Genomic DNA, 26,150 nt, shown 5'->3' with positions numbered 1-26,150 from the left:
TAACTGATCTAGATTGTTTTTATGGCTGTCATTTTTCAGTATTTAGTGAAATTTTATTTCTCTTAAGGCTTTCCTAGGCACAAGTTCAAAAGTAAAGGATTTTTTTTACATGAAAATATAGATGATATTTTCTATTTACTTCTATAAATTTAGAAATGACATTCTTATAGAATACATGAAAATATAAATGATATGGAAGCACTATATATATTTTTTTTTTGATCAAAACAAACTTATACTAAGAGTGATGTTTACCTACTCGAGAGTAGAAGAACGTACGTGATACAACACTGATTTAGCTAAAGAATAGCATGAGCATTTGCTAAACGCGGAATGAAAACAAAAGAAATGTTGTCAAAAAAAAACAAAAGAGATAGAGGCGAAAGATTGAGCCAACAGATGAAAACTAGCAGTTGTTTCTCCCTCATATTATATCACGAATTCTTTTGTTGGCTGTTTAAGAACTTTTACATTTTTTTTTTCCATCTTTTATTAAAGTGCTGGGCCGAAGCCTAAAACACAAAAAAAACACTAAAAGCCCACAAGATGGACGTAACAAAACAGAAACAAATGGGCCTAAAGCCCAATCGACCCACAAACGTAAACGCGCGTCAACCAAACATACGTGACCATCCACGCGTTGAGATTCACCGTCAACGCGACACACGCGTCCGGACACCTCATGAAGCATGAACGCCACGTGCTGAAGAAAGCCCAAACGCAGGGACACGCGCCACCCATCCACCACTTCTTTCCTCGCCGCCTGAACGGCACCGCTTCAATTCATCGCCGGAGACACGGCCAGAGACCTCGTATTGCCGGAAAACACACCAGACGACTACAAGCCTTCAATGCCAAAGATGACCACCAGCAAAGAAAATATCGGCGATTATCGAATCATTCAAGCGTCAATTCCAGAGCCAAATCGGAGAAACTCTATTCTCCACCATTTTCCGATGAAACCCACCTCTAACAACTGTATTAAAGGTATCGGGTTTCATCAGCTTCATCTCTCCGACACACACCGGATCACGTCCAGATCATGCGTATAAAATGCATACCCCTTCAACACCATCGCCTCTTCCAGCGATTGCCTTCTTCAGCTTCACTTCCTTTTTTCACCACCCGTTGTGTCACACCCAACAGAGAAAAGGGGCGAACCACCAAAGCCGGCGGCGCGAGGTTGAATAAACCTCCACTCCCCGGAGTCAAACACCGACGATGACGATCTATGAAAGCCTCATCATCCCGGAGTCTCTGGACCTCTACAAACGCGATCCCTCACACTCTCAAAACTATCTCAAACCTCATAAGAGGAAGAGGAACTGAGAGAGAAATCTCTCTCTAGGAGAGAATGAGAGAGAAAGCCTCATGTTGTCCAACAGTCCATATGAAGATTAAGAAATTTTACATATACTTCATCTTCTTATTTTTAAAGCAAAAAAAAAAGTTTATTTACCGTGATATATAATATATGAGGGAGAAACAACTGCTAGTTGCCCGAGGAAAAGCAGAGCTTCATGTGATAGACACATGACCTAGGAAACTAAAAGAGAGGGGATATACATATGACATACTTTTAGTTTTAAATTACATAATTTATGTTTTTCACATAAATCTATGTCAGATTTAATAAGTAACGTTACACTTTGCAAGATCCAGAAAGATGAAGGAACTCGTATAGACTTTTAAATTACCAATGGACAGTTCATTTAACAATGATATGTAAAAATGCATATTGTTATGAATGACATGTATAAGTTTTAAGAGCTTTTGTGTGTGTCTGTGTGTGAGGTTTTACAAATAATATATTTTGCTGAAGTATTCAAATAAAGAAGCAAAATGTATATATATGGAAAATGACTTTATAGTTGATTATTCGATGGGATAAAAGAAAGAAAAGAAAACAGTTTGTTGTGGAAGAAACGAAGGAATGCCATTGCATGTAGAGAAGAACATAGAAGAAACCTCATAAAGAAAAAAGTGTTGACTCAACAGACAAAAAAAGATAACAAAAAGGGTAAATACAGTCATTGAATTGGTATATACTACTAAGCTTGTATTATTGGATTGTTTAGGAAAACAAGAGAAGGAAGTGGTGGGTGACGGAAGGGATCGTCGTGTCAGAAAAGAAGGAAAGAAGGCGTCACGGGTTTGCCTTGAAAGCCACTTTTTCTTTCTTAATTTAGTTTATTTTAATTTCAGACACTCAGACACATATTCCCTCCGTCTGCTCACCAATCGAGGTTGCTAACTTCCAAAAACATATTTTTACATGTTACTCACTTTTTGCTTAAAATTTCTTTATTTTTCACCCCATTCGTTCTGATCCAAAATTTAAAGAAATATTAAACTAATTTAAGTATCATTGATCATTAAAATAGCTTAAGCTAATCTTTAAAATAAGATATAACTTAAAATAGATTTTTGAATATACAAATAGACCGAAAACAAAGATTCATATCTAGAAATATTATTTTAAGAATAAGCAAATAGACCGAAAACAAAAATTTGTATCCACGTGATTGTTCAGAAGCAACATGACTTAATTTTATAGAGTAATAAATTGAATCTAAAATATTTTGACATCCCTATTTAGAGTAATTTAATTTAATATAAATTAAAGTGTTTTTTACAATTGTATCGTCACTTTTTATGAAAAAGAATTTAAGTAAATATTTATTAATATTTCCCAAAAAGGTATCACTACAAAAAAATCACAATTCAGATTCAAGTAAAAGTTTGGTACAATACTGAAATTAGCAGTTCCAATAATTCGGACTACACAATCAAGTTGTGGGCGCAACTTTGAATCCTTTCGTCATCATCACATCTCCCAAGTTAATCCGGTTATGACCTAGAAACATTCAACTCTCCTCCTCCCCGAAGTCTTTGTAGTCGATGAAGATAGAGTAATAGAGAGATAAACATACCTTAGAGCTTCTGTGACCAGATTCTAGGCACGACATCCGAAAAATAACAAGCCAGTAACAGGACCCCAACCCCCACTGTTAAGAGACAGAGATGACCCCACTGCAACAAACACACACAATAACGAGCCAAGCAAAATACAAGACTTTGCTGACCCAAGTAAAAAACGGATCGATATCACCGATGCTGCAAAACCTCCGGTCTCTAAAAACCTGCAAGGTAAAGTCCAACAAACCACCACATAAATCAAGTGAAAATTCGTGGAGCCGGTATGTGAGCTGGACCAAAATAGACACCTAGACGGTCAATGAAACCTGGAGAACCGTATCCCCATTTGACGCCTTTAAGAACCGAAATCTGATTTACCAGACTGAGAGAACCCAACACCGGTGTCAACGGAGACAGGCCAATAATAGCCGAGACCAGATCGAAGAGAAACCGACACCTTCACTTGCGTAAACAGGAACTCGAGCTGTGAAAAGAAGATCCGTGGTGAAGAAATGGCGTAAGAAGCCACCGAGGGGCCATAGACAACCCCTGTCAAAACATCTTGGACGCTTACACGAGCCGGAGTTGAGTGGAACACCATTGTTTCCTGCGTGTTACTACTCACGACTCGTCACCGAGTTAGCAAAACCCTCTGGAGGACACTGGAATACATAATAGAGGGTCTTGTTCTCGTCGACTCGGAGAAAACCAGAAACAGCACAAGCCGTAGCCGGAGAAACCGTCAGACAAACAGAAGGAGAGCCGCAAAACCGAACTGAGATTCAACCATCACTTGTCTTCACGTTCGAAGAGATCTGAGGGAGATCGAAAAAGAAAATATATCTGCTCCAAAGCCAAAAATATTCAACCACAACTACCACGACCTCGCCGCATCTCCAGAGATAGCAGAACAACCACCGGCGACTAACCCTTCTCGAGCAGAGCAGTCAATGGAGCGAAACACTACAAGAAAACAAGTAGATACCGACTGAAGAATCGGTAGGGAAACAGTCGCAAATTACGTATTACGACTGAATAGCGACTAAACGTTATGGTCGTCAATCATCGTGTCGGTAATTAGAGCGGTCGGGAATCGGTCGCTAAATTACGACTACCTTACGACTAAATTACAACTAATTAAATCAGTCGGCAACTAGTCGGGCAACAGTCATACTATATTACGACTACACTCCGACTATTTAACGTCTAATCTACAACTACTTTCTTGGCAAGTATTTCGTTTAAATGCAGTAGTTAATCAGTCGGATATTCGAAGTCGTTAATCAATCGGGTTCTTGTAGTCGTTAATCAGTCAGTTATGTACAGTCGTAAGTTAGTCGGTATTTTTAGTCATAAATCAGTCGGTACTCGTAGTCGTAAACTAGTCAATATATTTCTGACTGCTTAGCGACTACAGTTATTTTATGAGTCGCTATTTAGTCGTAAAATATTTATATTTTGATGACTGTTTTACAACTGTATTCAGACTTCTTTTTTGTTATTTTAATTCCTAATTTTATTATTTGTGCTTTTTTGTTTGTGATGCTATTATATAATAAAACAATATTCATTAAACAAAAAATGTGAACCACCGAGAGTTTACAAAAAAATGTTACCTACCACCGAGAGTTTACAGAAAATATTGACAAACAACTAAACAAAAGTCAAGTTTCATGTCCAAGAGACATAAACAAGAAAGCATGATCAGGTGGTGGAATTAGTAGATACGAACTGATCAAATCTATGATCAGTTGCAGACAGAAACTTCTTCACTACATCAAACTCATTGATCTGCTTTGCTTGCTCTGCAATAGTAGCACCCTGCTCTGCAATAGTAGAGCCCTGCTCAGCAATAGTAGTAGCCTGTGCTGCATTAGAAGCCGCCTGCTCTTCTATTTTGCGGTGAGCTTCTTCAAGCTGCTTATTCATGTCAAGGAATGCAGAAGAAGAGACCTCACTGTACTTCCGTTTACCATTGACGAGAGTTTGCTGGAGGCTTCCAATGCCATAGTAATGTCCTCTTTCATATGTGAAAGTAGACTACAACAAAAAAATAAAATTGTTACTATAAAGCAGAAGAAAAGAGTATGAAGTATAAAGAGAAATTTTTTTTTGAAAGAAACAGCTTACCAAAAGGAATATCTCGGTATCATCCTCTATGGAGAGCTTTCGATCATTGGAAGCACCATCTGAACTCTGTGAGTTTTCAGCCTCAAGGGCAGTCAACTTGGCTTCTTTATTCTTCTTATATATCTCTGCAACCTGCTCGGCTTTCAAATCAACATAGGTCCCATCCTTTTTTGTATGTGTCTTGATGTAAACTTCACCAAGAGAAACTGGTCTGCCCAATTCCTCAACCTAAAATGGTAAAAAAAAGAAGCAAAGGTTAATGATACAGATTGTTTAACTTATGAAAGGAGCAAAAACAACTTACCATTTCATATTCGATTTGTTAGAAAGACTTCTGGCCAGTGTTGTGCTTGTGTGGACCAAGTCCGTTCCGTTCAGACAAACGAACCACTGATGCAGTTTCACTTTTTTTTTTCGCTGCAGGAGTGTCCCAATACGCTGTCATTTCTTTCCACAGAGTATCACGGATCCAGTTTGGTTGCTTTTGTTTCCTCCTACAAATGCTAACCATGTCTTTCATACGTAGCTGACATATGCTCTCAAATTTAAACCCTATGCCATAACCACACGCATAGCCGGAGGAGAAAAAGAGACGATGCACAGGCAAATAGAAGATAAGCGGAGAAAGAAGAGGGTTCCAGCGCCGGCAGCTGGCACGCGCTCAGACGTGCCGCCGAACGTCGGAAAAATCTTAACATTAGTTGAGTTTCGATAGAGAGATAGGGAGGAGAAAGAGAGGAAGAAAGAGACCAATTTTTATAAAGTTTTATATGTACAAAGTTGGTTTTCGTATTTATTTTCTAATAGCCAGATGTATTAATCCAAAAGAGTTCAATCCTAGGAAGATCATTATTTTTTAATAATTATGAAGTGATCTGAGTCTTCGCGCCAACTAATCATCCTAGATTGAATGCATCAGTTAATAATATCAAAACATAGCGTAAGTCTATCTTTTTTAAACCTAAATTGAATTAGAGACCCAATAAAACCAACTTTAAACACTAAAATAGTAGTCAATAGACCACTGCCACTATTTATATTATTAAAACTGAAATATATTTCGAAGATAACTCTTATTTCACTTTAATATTTACCAACTTATGTGACTGAGTGAATAATTATTAATTAATTAATTATGTTGTTAGCAATCTATCCAATAATAGAGAGAAACATATTCTCAGATTCTTCTCTATCCAATAATGTAATTAGTATATGGTGGTTCATTTCGTTTACATGAAATATTTTATTGTATTTTGTTTAAAAAATAACCAAACATGTTAACGGTTTTTTTTTGTCAGCAACATAACATATTCATACAGACTTTGTAAATCAAACTGGTAGTTCCGTATCCATATGGACAACAAACGACGTTTGTTAACTGTTATTTGTATCAAATATTTTGTGAAATTTACAAATACACATATTCTAATTAGTCTAATTAACTTTCCTTACTTACCAGGCAAGAGCACATCAGATTTAGAGAAATGATATCCTTTACCTTTTTCAAATTTCTTTACATTGATAACACTTTTAATTTCTTCAGACTCATTCCAAAATTTTTTGGCCATTAACAATGAAGAGGATGAATAATGCTTTCCAAAATATGAATTAATTTCATATAGTCCAAAGTTTCTATTTTGAATATTTTCAACACCTTTTATAATGCATTCATGTTATGGCCTAATTTGTTTAAAAAAAAGGCAGATATGATGTTTGGAAACAAGATATATTGTACAAAAATTGTATATGTCTCCATTTTTTTTAACCATTAAAGCTTAAATCTTTGAAACTTGTTACTTCAGATCTCAGCTGAACAGTGTTAATATTCAAGTTAAATCCGATTCAATTTCAGGTTTGATCTAAATTTCGATCTAAATTTATTGATCAGTCAACCGCAACACGAAAACTTAAGAACACCACACAACTGTTTACCCATATATTCATTTTTTACATGTCTAGAGAGGGAACAAAACTCTCATCATCCATTATTGATCAATTTGATACAATAGTTAACTCATATACTGTTTCTTTCAGGTGTTACTTGTTTGAAGAGCTTAGTAGAGAAGGTTACAACAGTGAAAATGACAGCGACATCGCGTACTCTACCAATGATACTTTGTCAACCAGAACAAATGTTCGTATCCTATCCACCAATAGAAAGCTATCCATCTCACGAGCTATTGATCGCACCAGATCTCTCTTTCTCTCTCTCTTAATTTTCTTTTTCTGTTTGCTATGTTTTATTCTCTCTCTCTCTCTCTCTCTCCCTCTCTCTCTCTACATATGAATAAGACAATGGCTGTTACAACTGTTAGAGCATCTTACTCTTATCAGATGACCTGATCCATTTTAATCGACTCAGCCCAACTTCTTGATTAACAGTTCTTGGCTCATCATTCGTGTCACCATCACTCAGCCAACTAAAAGGCCTAGACTGAAAAGCAACAATGCCTCAAAATTCTTCTCCTTGTTTTAGTCTTCAGTCTAAACAAGCATCCCTACCTTTTTCTATGTTCCGATTAACCATAACCGTGTCTGAACCTTTCAAAAAAGAGTTATATAACTTTCACGACGTACTACGCCCCACCAACGAGTTGACTGTCATCTACCAGAGCAGGTTACAAGTTAGGAATGTCGCTGTCGTGTTCACTGTCATCTACCACAGGTGTTACCTGTTTGAAGAATAATACTTTGAGAATCACAATGCAACCTGGACAGAATAAATCTTAGAAACAACATTTTTTTCTTACACTTACTTTTGATCTCTTCTCTTAGAACAAAACTTCCCTTGACCTCCAAACCTCTTTTCTGGTCTTCCTCTAATAGCCACTAGAGCCTCTGCATTTGATCTTGACCTACTTGTGAGGCTTTTCTCATTTAGTTCAATTTTTTTTAGCTTAAGCTGATGTAGTAACATCCTTAACCGTCAAGGCTTCTTTCCAGTTTCATACTTCAGCGTGTGTACCAACGAATCATATTGAGGAGAAATACTTGTGAGGATTTGAATGGCTTGATGTTGAGGCTAGTCAGATCATCAGTTAGCTTTAGATTTTCTTCAATACTCTTACTCTCCACTATTTTATATCTTGCAAACTTTGTTTCAATTATATGGGATTTGGTTGATTTTTGGTTTGATAATGTCCCTCTAGAGCTTTCTAAACTCCTAAAGTTGTTGTTACTTTCATGACCTTCCTCAAGACCATGTTGATCAAGCAAGAGCATATCAGATTACTTGTGCTAGTAGAGAAATTTGGCCATGCCTGAAGATCTCTAAGCATTGTGATTAAGTTCTTGCAGTCCATTCTAAAGGTCTGATAGGTAGAATGACGTAGCATACTTTCCATTTTGCAACCAAGTTCTTCTAGTTCTAAATGCAGAGAGGACTCCCTTCTTCTTTGATTTCTTGAACCCAAAAGTTGGATTTTTCCAAACGCGTCTTTTTAATTCCATCCACATCCACTAAATTCTGATGTAGAAGTCCAAGAACCATATACCAAACATATATTCTACAAGCATACAACTTGTGAATCAATAATACCTGGTGACTGAGCCTCTAAAATAGTTGTTGCATGTGCCAAGAACCAAGCATTACATTATCCTTCCACATGTCTAATCAGCTCTAGTGGGTGTCTGCCAATTCTTCTAAATAATTTATCATTTCGTGTTTTCCAAAAAAAAAATTATCCAGAGATAAGGATCTCTATCAAAACCGGATCCTCAATGTTGTTTTCCGCAAGAAGAGATAGTCCATATTAGTGTAGACACTCAAGACTGGAATATGTTCGGAGTGTGCTCGATAAGGCCCATACTTCTGAAACTAGAGGGCATTCAAAAATTGCATGAGTCACATACTCATCAGGTTCTCCACATCTAGGACACTGATTATCACATCAAATATGACGACGTACCAGATTCTTTGTTATCGCTACATGATCTGTTACCATTTGACATATAAAATGTCGCATATTCCGAGGAGCATTAATTTTCCAAACGAAGATTTGAAGCTTAGTGATACTAGGCTCTAACTATACTATCCCAGTTTCATGCTTTAGGATATTTCTAGTGACTAAGTATCCAGACTTAACAATATATTGATCACTATTGATATAGCTCCAACAATATGTATTTCGATGTGTAATTTGGCTTATGGCCAAATTCCGTATTAGCAGTATGTTCTCTGGCACAACAAAATTCTCTAGTATTTCCACATCTCATCCTTTGAATCATCTCTAATAAGTGTGAACATTTGTAGTAATTGACATGATTCTCCTACATATAATTTTGTCAATATACCAACTAAGACAATCTCTAATGTATTTTTCTCTATAGAAAATAAATTCTTTTCTCTTAATTCATTTAATTTTACTTTTATACTAAAAAAATATTTAAAAAATATTTTTATGTTTTATTAATAACACATTTATATAAAATTTAATTATTAACCTTATTTATTTAATTTTAAATTTAATTAAGCATATACTATACAAAAAATTATATTTCAGGGTGCATAAAAATATATAACAATAAATTTTGTTTAACCATCAATATCTAGCTTTATCTCTCACAAATAATCAATAGGTATTTCTCACAAATACAATAGAATTTGTATTTTCCATCTTACGTTATATAAATAAATAATACTATTATTAAAATATATAAATTATCTGTATTAACTTTTTTGGTTATTTTCCAAAAAAAGAAAAGAATTAATGAGTAGCATTTTCGTAAATATCTCTTCGTCTTCTTCATTACGTCGTTATGAATTTGCAACTTTTATACTAGCCGCCTTTGATATCCGTTCCATAATCTTCATTATTTATGCGTTTTAAACATGATTAAAACATTAGATTTGTAGATTATATATATATACCGAGTGATTTTGAACTTTAAAATGATGAAAATGAAGATTTTCATACCACTCTGCCTAATTCACCGAGTAGGAGCAAATCGCTACGTTCATGAACCGCCGAGCGTTTAACTTCTATAAAGCTGGCTGCCTTAGTCGTGTTTTAGAACAAGGGTTAAAATCATTTAAATAGAATCTCTCTCACATATGGGTCTATTAAATTAAAATCCATGATTTTCTCTAATTCTAGAGTATTTGCATTTTTAAATAGAATAACCTTAAACTAACATAAATTTTATCTTCAATGATTTACTTTATATTTACTCAAAATAAATAATTTTAAATATTCTCTTATATTTTATGATTGATACCTTTTGTTTATAAAATTTACAGTTTGGTTCTATATATTTGATTTTTCACAAAATTTTACGAATTTTGATATTGTATATTAAGTATTTATTATATTAATACATTACAAAACGACATGGTCAAGCGGAACAAACATTAATCTAAAAAAATGACATGGTCAACAACACGATCAACAAGCTTCTCCATCTATTTCATTTGGATAATATTTTAACAATTTTGGTGGATCTTTAAATAATTTACCAAAATATTAAGTAATTACTCTTTATGGTTTTAATTTTAGGTTATGTTGTCTATTTTAAATTTAGTACTTATTTTCTTTCGCTAATCTTATAAAAACTATATGCTTCAAGTGTTTCATTTTTTTTTTTTTTTTGTTCTTACTTCAAATGTGATAAATAAATTATATGTTATAAAACTGTTACACAAAAGTGATAATAGACTTCAAACGTATATATACTGTGTTGGATGTAATTATGTATCGTTTACATTATTAAATAATGTATATAAAAATAAAAAGATTAAAAATTAAAAGAACTAAATATAAATAAAAATTCCCCTCGAAAATAAAGTAAAAAAAAAAAAATTGAGTTAGTCTATATTCATAGAGTAATTTTATCCACTACTCTACTGTTGAATCACTGTAGAATCGGAGAAAAGAATATATTTTATAATAAAATTCATGGTATAAAATAGAATAGGTTTAGAGATGCTTTTATGCATACTTTTTTCATCTCAAATTTTGATAACCATTATAATTATTTTTTCTGGACATGCAAAAGTGAATACACGAGTCTTCTAATTTCATATATAGCAGGAGAGATATTCATAAACTATTACAAATATATAAATGAAAATATTTAAAACAAAAAAAAAGTTAGTAACGCGGGCAGATACACACGATAACCTCCAAATAAATATAAAGCAGAAAACTGAAGAATTGCTCACTCACTATACTCAGTCCTAGAAAACAAACACGATCGTCTCTTTCTCTCTCCTCTCTTTCTGTATCTCATCCCTTTCAGTAATGGCGATGATGGTGGAGAATAGCTATGGTTACGGTAGTGGAGGCACCGGAGAAAGGATACAGTTCATGGTGGAAGGTCAAGGCAAGGCGGTTCCTGCGCCGTTTCTGACTAAGACGTACCAGCTTGTCGATGATCCAGCGACGGATCATGTCGTTTCTTGGGGAGACGATGACACTACTTTCATCGTTTGGCGTCCACCGGAGTTTGCTCGTGATCTTCTTCCTAAGTACTTTAAACACAACAACTTTTCTAGCTTCGTTCGTCAGCTCAATACTTATGTAAGTAAAGCAAAAACGATTTTTTATATTTTTCATATACATTTTGGTTGTTTTTTCTTTTTCTTTTTCTTTTAAGGAACTATTTTTATTTGGATTCTAGGGTTTCAGAAAGATTGTTCCAGACAGATGGGAGTTCGCGAACGAGTTTTTCAAGAGAGGAGAAAAGCACTTACTCTGCGAGATCCACCGGAGAAAAACATCTCAGATGATACCAAACCAACACTCTCCGTTCATTACTCACCGTCCTCCGCCGCAGATTCCATTCTCCGACGGCACTTCTTTCTTCCCTTTACCACCGCGTGTCGACGCCGCCGCCGCTTCAATAGACGACCGTTACTGGTGCGAATCTCCGCCGCCGAGACCACGAGCCATACCCACTACAGTGGATGCGCAAGTCACCGCTTTAACCGAAGACAACGAGAGATTACGACGGAGCAACACGGTCCTAATGTCAGAGCTTGCTCATATGAAGAAACTATACAACGACATTATCTACTTTGTTCAGAATCATGTCAAGCCTGTTGCTCCAAGTAACTCTTACTTACCATCTTTCCTACAGAAACAGCAACAACCTCCTCCTCCGCTCGATTATTACAATAATGCCACTGTCCCTAATCACTCTCCTCCTACTTCTCAAAGCTCCATTAGTGTTCTTGAAAATGAGACTAATTACAAGGAGAATAATACGAGGAAGACAAAGCTTTTTGGAGTTTCATTGCCTTCTTCCAAGAAAAGATTACATCATTTTTCACATCAAAGTAGCAAAACTCGACTGGTGTTGGATAATTCAGACCTTGGATTGAATCTCATGACTGCTTTTACACGTTAAAAGTCTTTTTTTCTTTTCTTTTTTCTTTTATCTCGTTAAGAATCAGCATTATTAGCACTTCTACTAGTGTACGTTTATGATGGACTTCGATCTTACTTTTTTGATTCCCTGATTAATAATAAAATGGTAAACCATGGAGAGAGAATGTGAAAGCGTGTTGTGGAAATCACTTGTGGTGTAAATTTGAATTCGGATCTACGGAACAGCTTGACGTCCTGATTAATAATCTTCGTTTAACTTTATGTTATTAACTTTTGGCTTGTTCTGTTTTGTGGAAAATGAGAATGTGAGTGGGGTCTAATGTAGATATGCTTTTAGGTTATTTTTATCATGCATTTTCGAAATTTTCATGTGTATTGGACCTATCGAGTTTATTGATTTCTTATTTAATGCTTTCACGTCTTCTTTCCTTGCATGTGTTTTATTTTTATCTCTCTTTTTTTTTTTTTATCTATCCACATCATCTTTGCCCCAGTTTCTAGTTCCCAGGAATTTCTTATTTAATAAAGCACTTTTTTTTTTGTTGTTTTGCAATTTTAGTCACCCAAAGAAAAGCCTTCAAATGGGCTACATCTTTGATTCATAAATTGGGGCACAAAAGGCTGGTTTTATCTCCAACTGTTCAATTTAGTTCAGTCCTAACTTCTAACAAGTTTGGGCCTCTTCAAAAAGTTCTTTAGATTGTCCTAGTATTGGCACATATTCCAAACAACCGTACTATTATTTTGTAAATTGATTTTGCTATTTTTCATATTCTCTATAAAATTCTATATTTTATGTTGAATTTTTAATTTTAATAAATAATTTGATTAGTTTTACATTTATATTATGTTTAGTTTATTAGTTTTGTAATAGTGATACATCTATAATATTAAAATAAAATCAAAACATAAAATAAACCTTATCTTCTTTTTCTCCCCTAAACTCTTAATTTTCTCTCTTCAACAAAAACCTTTCAGATTTTCACATTTTCAGGTCCAGTAGTGTTCTCATGTTTGTAAATCTTTTCGGTGTGATTCTTTTAACATATGTCTTGTTTAAGTTTTGTCTCCTACTACGGTGGGAATCTTTTTCTTGTTTTAATGGTGAAATCTAAAGATCTCTTAGTTTGATAACCTAATCAGAAAGGAGACGGTGTTTAAAACGGGGGTTTGTCCTTGTTTCTAACTTGGCATAGACTTGAATTTCTCTGTTTTTGGTTCCGGGTTTCTGCTTGTAGACACAAAAGATTGTTCATGCCTTTCAAGTCTGTATCTTGCTACTTTTTTGTTTTGTTATTGTTGAAGATCTGGGCGTTTTCATTTCGGCATAGGTGATTCATCTACCAGTACTTTTCCGCTTCAGTTGTATAAGTCTCCACCATCGCTAGTTTGCTCCTTGTTATGTTCTCTCGAGAAGAATATATTGCGTCTTCGTTCTGGCTTTTCCTTGCAGTCTCGTTGGCTACGCTTCTCCGGAGCAATATAAAGAGATCTCAAGATTTGGATATGTCAATGCTTTCCTTGGGATTCCGTTTTCGGAGCAGTTTATCAAGGCCTTGTTGGGGAAATGGGCATGAGGCGCTGCAGAATGTAATGGTCGTGTTCCCTTGACCTTGTGTGAACCTGTGAGGAAAATACTTCGACGATGGAATGATATACAATAAACAATAACTAAATAAGACAAGCAATTTTTACGTTGGAAAACCTGCACGATGTGAGAAGGAAACCCAACGGGACCGTAGTTCACTAAAAAATCCACTATATAAATGGGTATGAGTACAAACACGTCCTTCCTATTCAACACCCTGAACAGAACAGTGACTCTAGCTACAAAGAACTATTTCCAACACAAGAACAACAACAACAAGAGAGCAACAATAAGAGCTTCAAAACATACAGCCAAAAGATGACCTCAGCTCACTAGGATTCCGGCAACCAGAGACTAATCCCACCATTCAAATCCAAGATGAACAAGTCAACAACACCTCTGCCAAATTTCAGCTCAATCAGAGAAGATCCAACCGTCGGATTACCAAACACTCAAGACATCAATGTTGAAGAACTATGAAGACCAGTTTCAGTAAAACCCAGACAACAGGAGATCCAACCGTTGACCCCACTGACCGAAGAAGCTTCCCACAAAATATCAGCCCAGACAAGATCCGGTTGACCTTCCAAATCTGCCTTGAAAAACCCAGACGAAATCTGTCTTCTTCTCTCATTTTCTCTCTTTTGTCGAATGAGTCTTCTTAAGCACAATTCTTTCTTGTGCCAAGTCTTTCTCTCTTTTAACCACACAAATTAGGTTAAGAGACTTTGTATAGTGTCTCACTAACCCCCAAGGCCCAATACTAATCATATAGACTAATACCAATGGCCCAATTTCCAAGTTTGGTTATTACCAACCAAACCCAATGTGTTTCCTCCATCTAGAAGGAATCCAACAAACTCCTCCTCCGACTAGGTGGAGGAAACAGCCATTCCGGCTATCCCTCGGCATACTTCAAGCTTTCCCCTCAGTAAAGACTTTGTCATCATATCATCCCCAATATCATCCGTATGAACTTTCTCAAGTTCCACTTCCTTAGATGCAACCACATCTCGTACCCAATGATACCTCCTCTAAATGTGTTTTGATTTCGAATGAAATGTAGAATTCTTTCCGAGACAAATGGCGCTTTGACTATCACAAAGCAACACATACTTTTCTTACTTGAAACCGTTCTCTTCACAGAAGTTCTTCATCCACAACAACTCTTTACAAGCTTTAGTTGCAGCAATGAACTCTGCCTCAGTGGTAGATACTGCAACGCACTTTTGCAGCCTCGACTGCCATGCCACAGCTCCACCCGCAAATGTTACCAAATAACCCGAAGTAGACTTGCTAGAATCAACATCTCCAGACATGTCAAAATCAGTGTAACTGACAAGCAAATGCTTGTTACCCCCAAATGTAATCTCCAGGTCAGAAGTCCCTCAGAGATATCTCAAAATCCACCTCACAGAATTCCAATGTTCTCTTCCAGGATTGGAGAGAAACCTGCTGACAACTCCAATGGCGTAGGCTAAATCTGGTCTTGTACAGACCATGACATACATCAAACTATCCACTGTAGAAGCATATGGACCTTTGCCATATCTTCAGACTTTGTTGACTGCTCAGTATTAAGTGTGGAGCAAGAGGAGTACTCAACACTTTAGTCTTGTCCATGTGAAACCGTTTAAGTACTTTTTCAATGTACTTCACCTGAGATAAGTGAATTAGATTCTCACCTCTATCTCGAAAAATTCTCATACCGAGAATCGGTTTCGATGGATCTATATCTTTCATCGCAAAGGACTCACTTAGCTGACTTTTCAGCTCCTAAATTTTGTCCCTGTTCTTGTCCACAATCAACATGTCATCGACATACAACAACAAGATGATAAAATCATCCTCACCAAACACCTTCACAAATACACAATGGTCTGAATCAGTCTCTGCATAACCATGCTCCCCTATAACAGACTTGAACTTCATGTACTACGGCCTCGGTGCTTGCTTCAATCCATAAAGGCTTTTCTCCAAGCGACAAACCAAATTTTCTTTGCTTTTTTTCACATAGCCTTCCAGTTGTTCTATGTAGATCTCTTCCTCCAAATCACCATGAAGGAAAGCAGTCTTCACATCCATTTGCTCAACCTCTAGATCAAGGCTCACTGCTAATCCAAGCACAACCCGAATGGATGACATCTTCACAACAGCAGAAAAGATTTCATCATAATCAATCCCCTTCTTTGGGATGTAGCCTTTCACAACCAATCTAGCCTTGTATCGAGGTGGAAAATTTGTAACCTCATGCTTAATTCTGTACACCCACTTATTAAGCAAAGCCTTCATGCTTTTAGCCAATTCCACTAACTCAAAAGTATGGTTCTCCTCAAAAGAATCCATCTCCTCATCCATGTCACCAAACCACATATCTTTTTGTTCATCCTCCAAAGCTTCATCATAGCTTTCAGACTCTCCTCCATCAGTAAGTAATACATACTCACTAGGATCATACCTTGTCGATGGTTTAAGACCTCTCGCGGATCTTCTAACAACAGTAAGTTGGTTCTCAGCAGCTGGTGTCTCACCATGATCGTCACCATGATCACCACTACCGTCTTCGTGTGTGGGAGCATCTGCATTGGGTGTATTATCCTGAACAACCTCAACCTCACCGTGGACCGATGTAGAAGGAGTAGCCTCTGTATCTCGATCAAACCCTCAAAAACCTGAGTTGGATTTCTGGGCTTGTCAATGTCCTTTATCGTTTGATCTTCCATGAACACAACATCTCTGCTCTTTACGAGCTTCCTCTCAATGGGATCATAAAATATGTACCCGAACTCATCCTAACCATAACCGATGAACACACACTACCGTGATTTCATCTCAAGCTTCAATCTCTCATCTTTGGGAATATGAACGAATGCCTTATACTCAAAGACCCTCAAGTGTCTGTAAGAAACATCCTTACCAGTCCAAACCCTCTCTGGAATATCACCATCCAATGGAACACTCGGTGACAAATTCAGCACATGAACCACCGTGTTCAAAGCTTCTCCCCAGAAAGTCATCGATAAGCCTGACTGTGAGATCAAACATCTCATCCTCTCGACAATCATTCTGTTCATCCTTTCAGCTAATCCATCCAACTGTGGACTCTTAGGTGGCGTGAACTGATGCCTTATTCAATGCTCTTTGCAATAAGCATCAAATGGCCAGAATACTCTCCACCATTATCACTGTGGATACAGTTCAGCTTCTTCCCTGTTTGTCTCTCAACCAATGTCACAAAATGTTTGAAATATCCCAGCACCTGATCTTTCGTCCTCATAGGAAATACCCACAACTTTCTTCAATGACCATCAATGAAAGTCACAAAATATGATGTGCCGCCAAGAGATCTTGTCCTCATTGGACCACACACATCTGAATGTACCAAATTCAGTACCTCGGGTTTCCTAGAAGGCGCAGAAGACGTGAAAGATACCCTGTGTTGTTTTCCCGCAAAGCAATGCGAACACTTCTGCAGGTGCAAACCAGAGATTCATGGAATCATCTCATTCTTAGACAACACATACATTCCTTTCTCACTCATGTGACCGAGTCTCTTATGCCAAAACTCCATGGCACCACCATTCTCCACCGCATTAACAGCGTCTTTGGAGACCTTAGCCTTCATCCAATAGAAGGATGAAAACTTCTCACCTCGAGCCACAATCAAAGAACCGCGAGAGAGCTTCCATTGACAACCACCGTGCAAACTGAAATAACCCTCATCATCAAGTCTTTCCGTCGATATCAGATTCATCCTAATATCAGGAACATGCTTAACAACGTTAAGCACCAACCTAGTCCCAAGACTAGTCTCCAAGCATATATCGCCAATGCCAGCAACCTGAGCCATCGCATCATTTCCCAACTTCACGGAACCATAATTACCCGTAGTATAGGTAGAAAACAAATCCCACTGTGTTGTTTCATGAGTAGTAGCTCCACTATCAATCACCCAACTGGTGTGTTGGCATGCGACATTAATGGCATCACCCTCAAGAAGAATAAGAAACTGATCTTCGGTGACAGTCACCCGATCCACCTTTTCTTCTTGATTACCTTGCTGCTTGTTTTTCAACTTCCAGCAATCATTCTTCATGTGTCCTTTCTTGTGACAAAAATAGCACTCCATATTTGCAAATTTATTAGATTTGCTCCTGCTCCTGTTCTTGTCCTTCTTAGAATCTCTACTTGAACTTCTTCTCCTTGACTCACTAACAAAAACATCTAAACGCGATCTGCTAGCATTCGACTGTCTTCTTGCTTCTTCATTAAGAACACTGTTCTTCACTGAATCCGTCAAAATAACACCTTCCGACGCGGAGTTACAAAGAGACATCGTGAAAACCTCGCAAGAATCCGGTAAAGTACTGAGAAGCCACAGACCGTGAATCTCATCATCAAACTTGATACCCATATCAGACAACTTGTTGAGCGATCCCTGAAACGCATTGAAGTGATCCTTCATCGGAGTTCCCTCCTGATACCTCAGCTCAATCAACTTCTTGATCATGTAAATCTTATTATTTCTGGTCATCCTAGCATATAACTGCTCCAGCTTCTTCCACAAAGAACGAGCATCTGTCTCAATCTCAATATGATGAAAAACATTATCATCTACCCACTGCCTTATCAGCCCACACACTTGGTGATGCAGCAACTTCCACTCTTCATCCGTCTTCTTCTCAGGTTTCTTCTCCTCGAAGACTAGAACATGGAATTCTTTAACAGAGAGCAGATCTTCCATCTTGCCCTTCCATAGATGATAGTTAGGAGTTGTAACTATTTCTAATGTCTTCAATACCATTGAAATTATTTTCAGTCCAAAACTGCACTTTTCAGTCCAAAACTATAAGAAATGCTTTATTACAAATCCAAGTTTCCTAATGATACTTTAAATATTAATCAAGGTAAGATTTTGATTCCAAATATACACTCCCTAAATAAAAAAGGTGAGAATAATATAATACATCAATTATCAATATGGATATTGAAGTTATGTAATTTATGATATTAATTTAAATTTTTATTTAATTTAATATTTTAATTTTAAATAAAAAATTAACAGTAAATTAAAAATTATTTGGATATTTATTTGCGAAAGGTGAGGATCCTCCCACGTAGTGGAATTATTATTATTTTTTGAGAAAGATAGTAAAATTATTATTTGGTAGAGAAAAGTAGACTAATAATTTTGAAAAACAATTCTTAAAGATCTAAAATTTTATAAAGATTTTTTCCTAGAAAAAAGAAAAAAATACTGTTGCCTTAATATCATAAATTTTAGTCTTACTGCTAAGGTTTCCTTGAATATATTGGTAGATATGTCAAAAAGACAACCGCAATTTTATTATTTAGTAATGAAAAATAAAATAATATATTAAAAAAATTCCGCAAGATCTGATTTTATGTGTTTTTTCAAAAAGAGATAAAAAATTTACTATTATCTTTATATAATAAAATTTCATTTTACTTATTTTGGATTTTATTATCCTTATAGTTTTGATTAGTAAAAATTAAAATTACAATGAATGTTATAAATAAAATAAGATTTTCTTAAAAAGATAGTTATGGTCAAACTTGTAGCTAAAATAAAAATAAATTTTATATTCTACAACCTCAGAATATTATTCTACCAATTTGGATAGGTAGAATGGTGTGTAATCAACTCAGTAAAATATGAATTCAGCTGATTACACACCAATCAACCAGCTTCAAAATATGCAATCTACGTATTTTGCTATAATATACCAGAAAATGCAATCTTCTATTTTGTCTATGTTATGAAATTTGTAAAAAACATATCTCCTAAAGTTTGTCATGTATTTCACGACGTTTGAATATACATTCAACTAACATCTTTATGTTATACATTCTACAGAATATATAATCCATCATTTCATCTTCTTTTCTATTAATGGTTGAATATGTTTTATGCATGATTTGTTTAAAATATCCAAAAAACTTTCAAAAATTGTTACAAAATATTTGGCCATTTGATATCTTGCATATTCACAGTGTTTTATCCATTTATTCATGTGCATTTTCATCATATAGATTAGGATTAAGCCATATCTAGGTTGCATTTTGCATACATATGTCTTTATCAGGTATTGGAGTACCACATGGATTTCCTGGAGACACTTGGGTGCATTTGGAGCTCAAAGGAGGTGATTAGAGTGATCTTTAGACGAGCACTGCCTGGAGCGACCAGCCCAGAGCGACTATCTCAAGTCACTCCAGCCAGAGCGACCTACCGGAGCGACGCCATGAACTCGCTCGCCCTATACGCATCGGAGCGACCTCCTAGAGCGACAAGGCGAAGTCGCTCCAGCTCACCACAGCGACCAGTCCAGAGCGACGCGCCGAGGTCACTCGCATCTCACACCCCTCTCGGAGCGACCTCCCAAAGCGACACCCCGAGGTCGCTCGCGTCTCTATGGCGAGACGACACGAAGCGAAGCCCGGAGCGACCTCTCAGAGCGACCCACTGAGGTCGCTCCCGAAGGCCAGAGCGACCTCTCGGAGCGACATGCCGAGGTCGCTCCGCGTCTATTATTGGGTCGATTTTCTATTTTACTTAAGGGCCTTTTGGTCATTTCATGATGCACGTTTTTATTTTCTAAACCTATGTTTTAATACTCTGTAAGCCACCAGGAGGAGATTATCTTTTGATCTATTGAGAAATACACAAAAACTCTCTTGAGAAGTTCATCTCTTGGATTTTGATTGTTATGTTCTTGTGTTCTTGTTAATTTCTTATATATTTCTCTACATGATTAATCTGAAATCCAATATGGGTTTAAGAGGAATCATGGAGATTAGTGAGTAATCACCTTTTGAATTCATGGGTTAGGGAGATTAAGGGTGATTAGGTTAGTTCTAGGATGTTTTAGTGTAGATCATTCTTGTCCCTTGCTAGTAGAGTATTCCTAATGCATCTTCTGAGTTGGCCACTCAAAAGTTGATCAATAGACATTTCCCACCCGAAAGGTGTTTGATGAAATGCCTGAGACAATTCTCCTAAGCTTTTAGTATACTTTGCCAAAAACATTTGTTGTTAAAGATGCTAAGATAGCTAATACACTTGTTAGTAATGATTGCTTTCATATTATTCAACCAAAGACATTTGATGTTTGAGATATGTTAGCAAATGAGCATTCATCTAGACATAGAGCTTGCTTAGAATTGTGTCTAGGCTTAAGGTTGATAGTTTGATTGATCATTTGCCATCTTTAGTTCGATACTTGATCACCCAAGGTCTAATCCCTATGCCCATGAGTTCTCTTTTTCCTTAGTCAAGAAAGTATCATTCTGTTATTGCTTTCTAGTTTTAGTCATAGCTTAAAACCCATCTAAATCATTGATTGCACTTAGATTAAGTGAGTACTTGCATTCTCAGTGCTTTGATATCCCTCAGAACTGGTTCGACAATCACTATACTACAACATTTGTCTTAGGAGCCTTGAAAACTCCTAATATCAAATTGGCGCCGTTGCCAAATTCTGAGTAGATTTGAACATTGAGATTTAGTCACTTACTTGAGACTAAGTCATTTTTATTTTCTTTTGTTACTGATTCTTCTTCTTCACCTACCTTTAACTTTCAGGTGTATGAACTTGAGGAGCAGGGGTCCAACAAACCTAGTTCCAATAGTAGCAGACATCAGAGCTTTAGAGAGGGAGTGTGTTCGAGCTAGAAGAGAAGAAGAACAACAAGCCCACTTGCAGCGATTGGATATTGATATGGCAGATCCACCGCAAGGGGCAGAACACCAACCGCGGGCAGCTCGACCCATTGGTACTTATGACCGGCCCAACATTCTTGGTCATAGACTAGGAATCCGAGCACCGGCTGTGGCAGCCAACAACTTTGAGGTCAAGTCAGGACTCCTCAACGTGATCGAGAACAACAAATATCATGGCTTGGCTTTAGAGGACCCATTCGATCACTTGGACAGGTTCGACAGCTACTGTGGGTTGTCAAAAACCAATGGTGTGTGAGAGGATGCCTTAAAGTTGAAGTTATTCCCTTTCTCTTTGGGGGATAAGGCACGCCAGTGGGAGAAGTCTCTACCCATCGACTCTATCACTACTTGGGATGAGTGCAAGAGAGCATTCTTGGAGAAATTCTTCTCATCCTCAAGAACTGCTAAGCTGAGAAATGAGATCTCCAGTTTCCAACAGAAGAACTTGGAAGGCTTCAGTGAAGCCTGGGAGAGATTCAAGGGCTACCAAGCTCAATGCCCACACCATGGTTTCTCTAAGGAGAGCTTGCTGAGCACATTCTACCGTGGTGCTCTTCCTAAGTACAGGGCCAGACTGGATACAGCTAGCAATGGGTTCTTCTTGGGGAGAACTGAGGAAGATGCAGAGGAGCTGGTTGACAACATGGTAAAGAGTGATGCAGTCTACAGTGGAGACCACGACAGAAACAACCGAACAGATGATAAGCAGACGAGGAAGGAGTTGAAAGCCCTACAGGATAAGATAGACATCCTCCTTGATGATAAAGCCACACAAGAGCAGCTGCACTTTGTTGGTAACCCAAGTCAAGAGACACCACCTGTTGTCCATGAGGTTGAGGGTTTGGAAGGTCAGGAAGAGCTGTGTTTCATCAACAACAATGGTAGCTGGTACAAAAAAGAGCCCAACTTTCAGTACAACAACTACCAACAGAAATCCTACCCCAACAACCAACAAATTGGTTATCCGCCTCGAAACAACCAGCAAGGCAGCTATCAACCTCAGCAAAACCCCTCATCTGGTTCCTCTGCTCCTCAAGAGAGCAGCACTGACACCCTCCTGAAACAAATCTTGGAGTCTCAGACTAGAAGTGAGAAGCATGTTGGATATGAGTTGAAAAACCTTCATTCCAAGATTGATGGGAGCTACAATGAGCTCAACAACAAGTTCTCACATCTTGCTTCTACAGTCAAGAATTTAGAGAATCAGTTTGCTTCCATGAACACTCACCAGACTCGCCAGCAAGGATCTCTACCTGGAAAATCTGACCAAAACCCCAAGGAGGCCAAAGCTATCACCCTTAGGAGTGGTAAGCATTTACCTCCTACAACCCTCACCAGGGATGCTGAGAAACTAGGTGAGGAGGTGGCCATCAACTTAGATGATGAAGTGGTGATTGTTGATGAGAAAATCAATGATGAAATCTTGGAGAAGATTGTGGAAGCCAAGGGTAAAGGAAAGGTTGGGGAAGAGAAGAAAACAGTGAAGGATGGTGAAGTTCTTGCTCCAGCAAGTGAGAATTCTTTTGTTCCTCCTCCCTATGAACCCAAACTACCATTCCCTGGTAGGTTCAAGAGGCAGCTGCTAGAGAAGTACAAGGCTTTGTTTGACAAGCAAATGAGTGAAGCTCAGGTTGCAATGCCCATCATCGATGCTTTCATGTTGATTCCTCAATACAACAAGTTCCTGAAAGATGTTGTAGCTGCAAAGAAAAAGGAAATGGAAAGCATGATGATTCTTACCCATGAGTGCAGTGCCATCATCCAAAGGCTTGATGTTCCAGAGAAGTTAGAGGATCCAGGATGCTTCACACTACCTTGTGCTCTTGGACCTATGATATTTGAGAAATGTCTCTGCGATTTGGGAGCTAGTGTCAGCGTGATGCCTTTGTCTGTTGCAAAGAAGCTTGGATTCACTCAGTACAAGAAGTGTAAACTCTCTCTGGTGTTAGCTGATCGTTCAGTGAAGTACCCTGTGGGCATCTTAGAGGACCTACCTGTGAAGATTGGAAAATATGAGATACCTACAGATTTTGTGGTGCTTGAGATGGGTGAGGAGGCTCAAGACCCATTGATTCTTGGAAGGCCATTCTTAGCTACAGCAGGAGCAATTGTTAAGGTGAAAGAGGGCACGATTGATCTCCATTTGGGTAAAGGGCATGTTCTACACTTTGACATCAAGGAGAAAATGAAGAAACCAACTGTGTTCGGACAAGCCTTCTACATTGAAGAGATGGGCACTCTTACTGATGAGCACCTTGAAGAGTTACCACCTGAGGACGACGAGGAGGGGGCATCTCCCTCTACTCATTCTCCATAGAAGGTAACCCACTACTTTCCTTGTATATACCATTTCATTTTTGCATATTAGCTTTCTCTTTTGGGTATCTCTCTCTACTTGACAACACAGAGACTGTGTCATTTAAGTTTGGGGGAGGTACCAAGTATTTGATCATGTTTGCTTTGATGTTGTTTCATTGAGTCATGCATTGCATACCTATTTGCATATATAAAAAAAAAAAAATTCATTTAGTTTGCATCATTTGCATTTCTAGGAGAGTCTAGAGCATATAGGTTGCATTCACTTGTATTGGGAGCAATGATTTTAAACGCCTTGTAAAGAACACTACGTTGCACCTGAGTAGCTTTTGCACCTCTCAAAAAGACTTGTATGTTTCGAGCCTTGAAAAATCTTCCTGAAACTTGTTGATTGCTGAAACTCAGTCTTTGAAGCCAACTACAAACCCTATTTGAACTGAATGAACTTAATGCTTCTTGCTCATGGTCCCTTGTGTACTGAGTCATGGCTATACACACTTGAGTTGTCACATCCTTTATGCCAATCTTATTTTGACAAACTCTAGTGGTAGACCACTCCCAAAACCCTTCCCTCCTTTTAAGCTTTCATTGTTTGATGAGTGAGGCCTTCTCCAGAAAGTCTTACATGTGCATAATGTTGAGAGTATCGGGAACGACAATGCTTGATCTTCATTCTTGCTAGATTGGACATTCTATTGTCTAGCTATAGGTGGGGGGGGGGTGAGTGTTGTGATTATGATTTGGGAGCAATGAAAAAGGAAAAGAAATGACTCTTTGTGTTTAAGTGAATTGTCTTATTGGGATAGGTAGAAAAACCTCTAGCTCAAGTTATGAAAAGTCTTGGCCCCCATCTAAAAAAAAAAAAAAAAAAAAAAAAAAAAAAAAAAAAAAAAAAAAAAAAGAATGAAAAAGGGGGCTAGCAAAGTTGTTAGGAGCTAAAAAATGTTTTGAGGTTGTGAAAAATCCCTTGTAGATTTCAAAGAGAAAGAGTTGATGTTCTTAGGATCTTTTGGTGAGAGGTGTGAGTTGGTTTTGACATTGGGAAATGATTGTGTGATTTGTATGTTTGGGAAAAGGGTAGAACAATGGAGATTGAGCATTGTATGCATGAGTTGGTCACTTTCTTAGATATATTATGTGCAATGTCAAGGCTATTTGTTTCGAGAGTAAACCACCTTAAAGATCATATGTTTTGAACCTCTTGAATCATTTGAATAAAAACCTTCCCTTACTCAACCAAATGATTTGGACCAATTGACCATTTACAAGAATTCACTTGATGCTATGCTTAATGAACTTAAGAGTTAGCTGATTTGCATGTGTGAATGCATGATGATGAGTGTAGGGATGAAAAGAGTTCAGATAGGTCTAGAGAAGCTAGAGTATAATAAGAGAGGGTGTACTAATGCTGAATTTAAATGTTGATTTGAGTGCTTTGTGTGTTTCTTTTGGCTATGAGCTCCCACCTTCAAATCTCTCTCCCTATGAGTTCTAGAAAGTTTACTTGAGGACAAGTAAAAGAATAAGTTTGGGGGAGTTGATATCTTGCATATTCACAGTGTTTTATCCATTTATTCATGTGCATTTTCATCATATAGATTAGGATTAAGCCATATCTAGGTTGCATTTTGCATACATATGTCTCTATCAGGTATTGGAGTACCACATGGAGTTCCTGGAGACACTTGGGTGCATTTGGAGCTCAAAGGAGGTGATTAGGGTGATCTTTGGACGAGCACTGCCTGGAGCGACCAGCCCAGAGTGACTATCTCAAGTCACTCCAGCCAGAGCGACCTACCGGAGCGACGCCATGAACTCGCTCGCCCTATACGCTTCGGAGCGACCTCCTAGAGCGACAAGGCGAAGTCGCTCCAGCTCACCACAGCGACCAGTCCAGAGCGACGCGCCGAGGTCACTCGCATCTCACACCCCTCTCGGAGCGACCTCCCAAAGCGACACCCCGAGGTCGCTCGCGTCTCTATGGCGAGACGACACGAAGCGAAGCCCGGAGCGACCTCTCAGAGCGACCCACTGAGGTCGCTCCCGAAGGCCAGAGCGACCTCTCGGAGCGACATGCCGAGGTCGCTCCGCGTCTATTATTGGGTCTGTTTTCTATTTTACTTAA

At 37.7% G+C, this 26,150-nt stretch overlaps 1 protein-coding gene, 1 long non-coding RNA gene and 1 other non-coding gene across 3 annotated transcripts; 1 reads left to right on the top strand and 2 right to left on the bottom strand.

Annotated features, from left to right (window-relative positions):
• Window positions 1-407: 407 nt before the first annotated feature.
• LOC125591655 lies at window positions 408-3,844 on the bottom strand. Its single transcript, XR_007327763.1, has 2 exons — window positions 3,228-3,844; window positions 408-3,143 (listed from the first exon to the last, which is right to left on the bottom strand). It is a non-coding gene; the product is annotated as an uncharacterized LOC125591655 (long non-coding RNA).
• Window positions 3,845-10,769: 6,925 nt separating this feature from the next.
• Window positions 10,770-12,541, top strand: LOC106405025 (heat stress transcription factor B-4-like). Its single transcript, XM_013845649.3, has 2 exons — window positions 10,770-11,567; window positions 11,668-12,541. Exons 1-2 carry the CDS (start codon window positions 11,289-11,291, stop codon window positions 12,394-12,396), a joined length of 1,008 nt encoding a protein of 335 aa, XP_013701103.2. The 5' UTR covers window positions 10,770-11,288; the 3' UTR covers window positions 12,397-12,541.
• A 9,574-nt stretch (window positions 12,542-22,115) lies between these two features.
• LOC125592055 lies at window positions 22,116-22,222 on the bottom strand. The gene has a single exon (XR_007327905.1). It is a non-coding gene; the product is annotated as a small nucleolar RNA R71 (small nucleolar RNA).
• Between the last annotated feature and the right edge of the window lie 3,928 nt (window positions 22,223-26,150).

This window comes from Brassica napus, chromosome C8 (genome assembly GCF_020379485.1).
Source record: "Brassica napus cultivar Da-Ae chromosome C8, Da-Ae, whole genome shotgun sequence".
Taxonomy (NCBI): Eukaryota; Viridiplantae; Streptophyta; class Magnoliopsida; order Brassicales; family Brassicaceae; genus Brassica; species Brassica napus.
This window is presented reverse-complemented; position numbering and strand designations above follow the sequence as displayed.

Excerpts from the sequence above, each read along its gene's own strand:
- LOC106405025 (XM_013845649.3), top strand. The coding sequence starts at position 11,289 with ATGGCGATGATGGTGGAGAATAGCTATGGTTACGGTAGTGGAGGCACC. Across the intron at positions 11,568-11,667 it reads TTCGTCAGCTCAATACTTAT|GGTTTCAGAAAGATTGTTCC; the intron begins GTAAGTAAAGCA and ends TTTGGATTCTAG.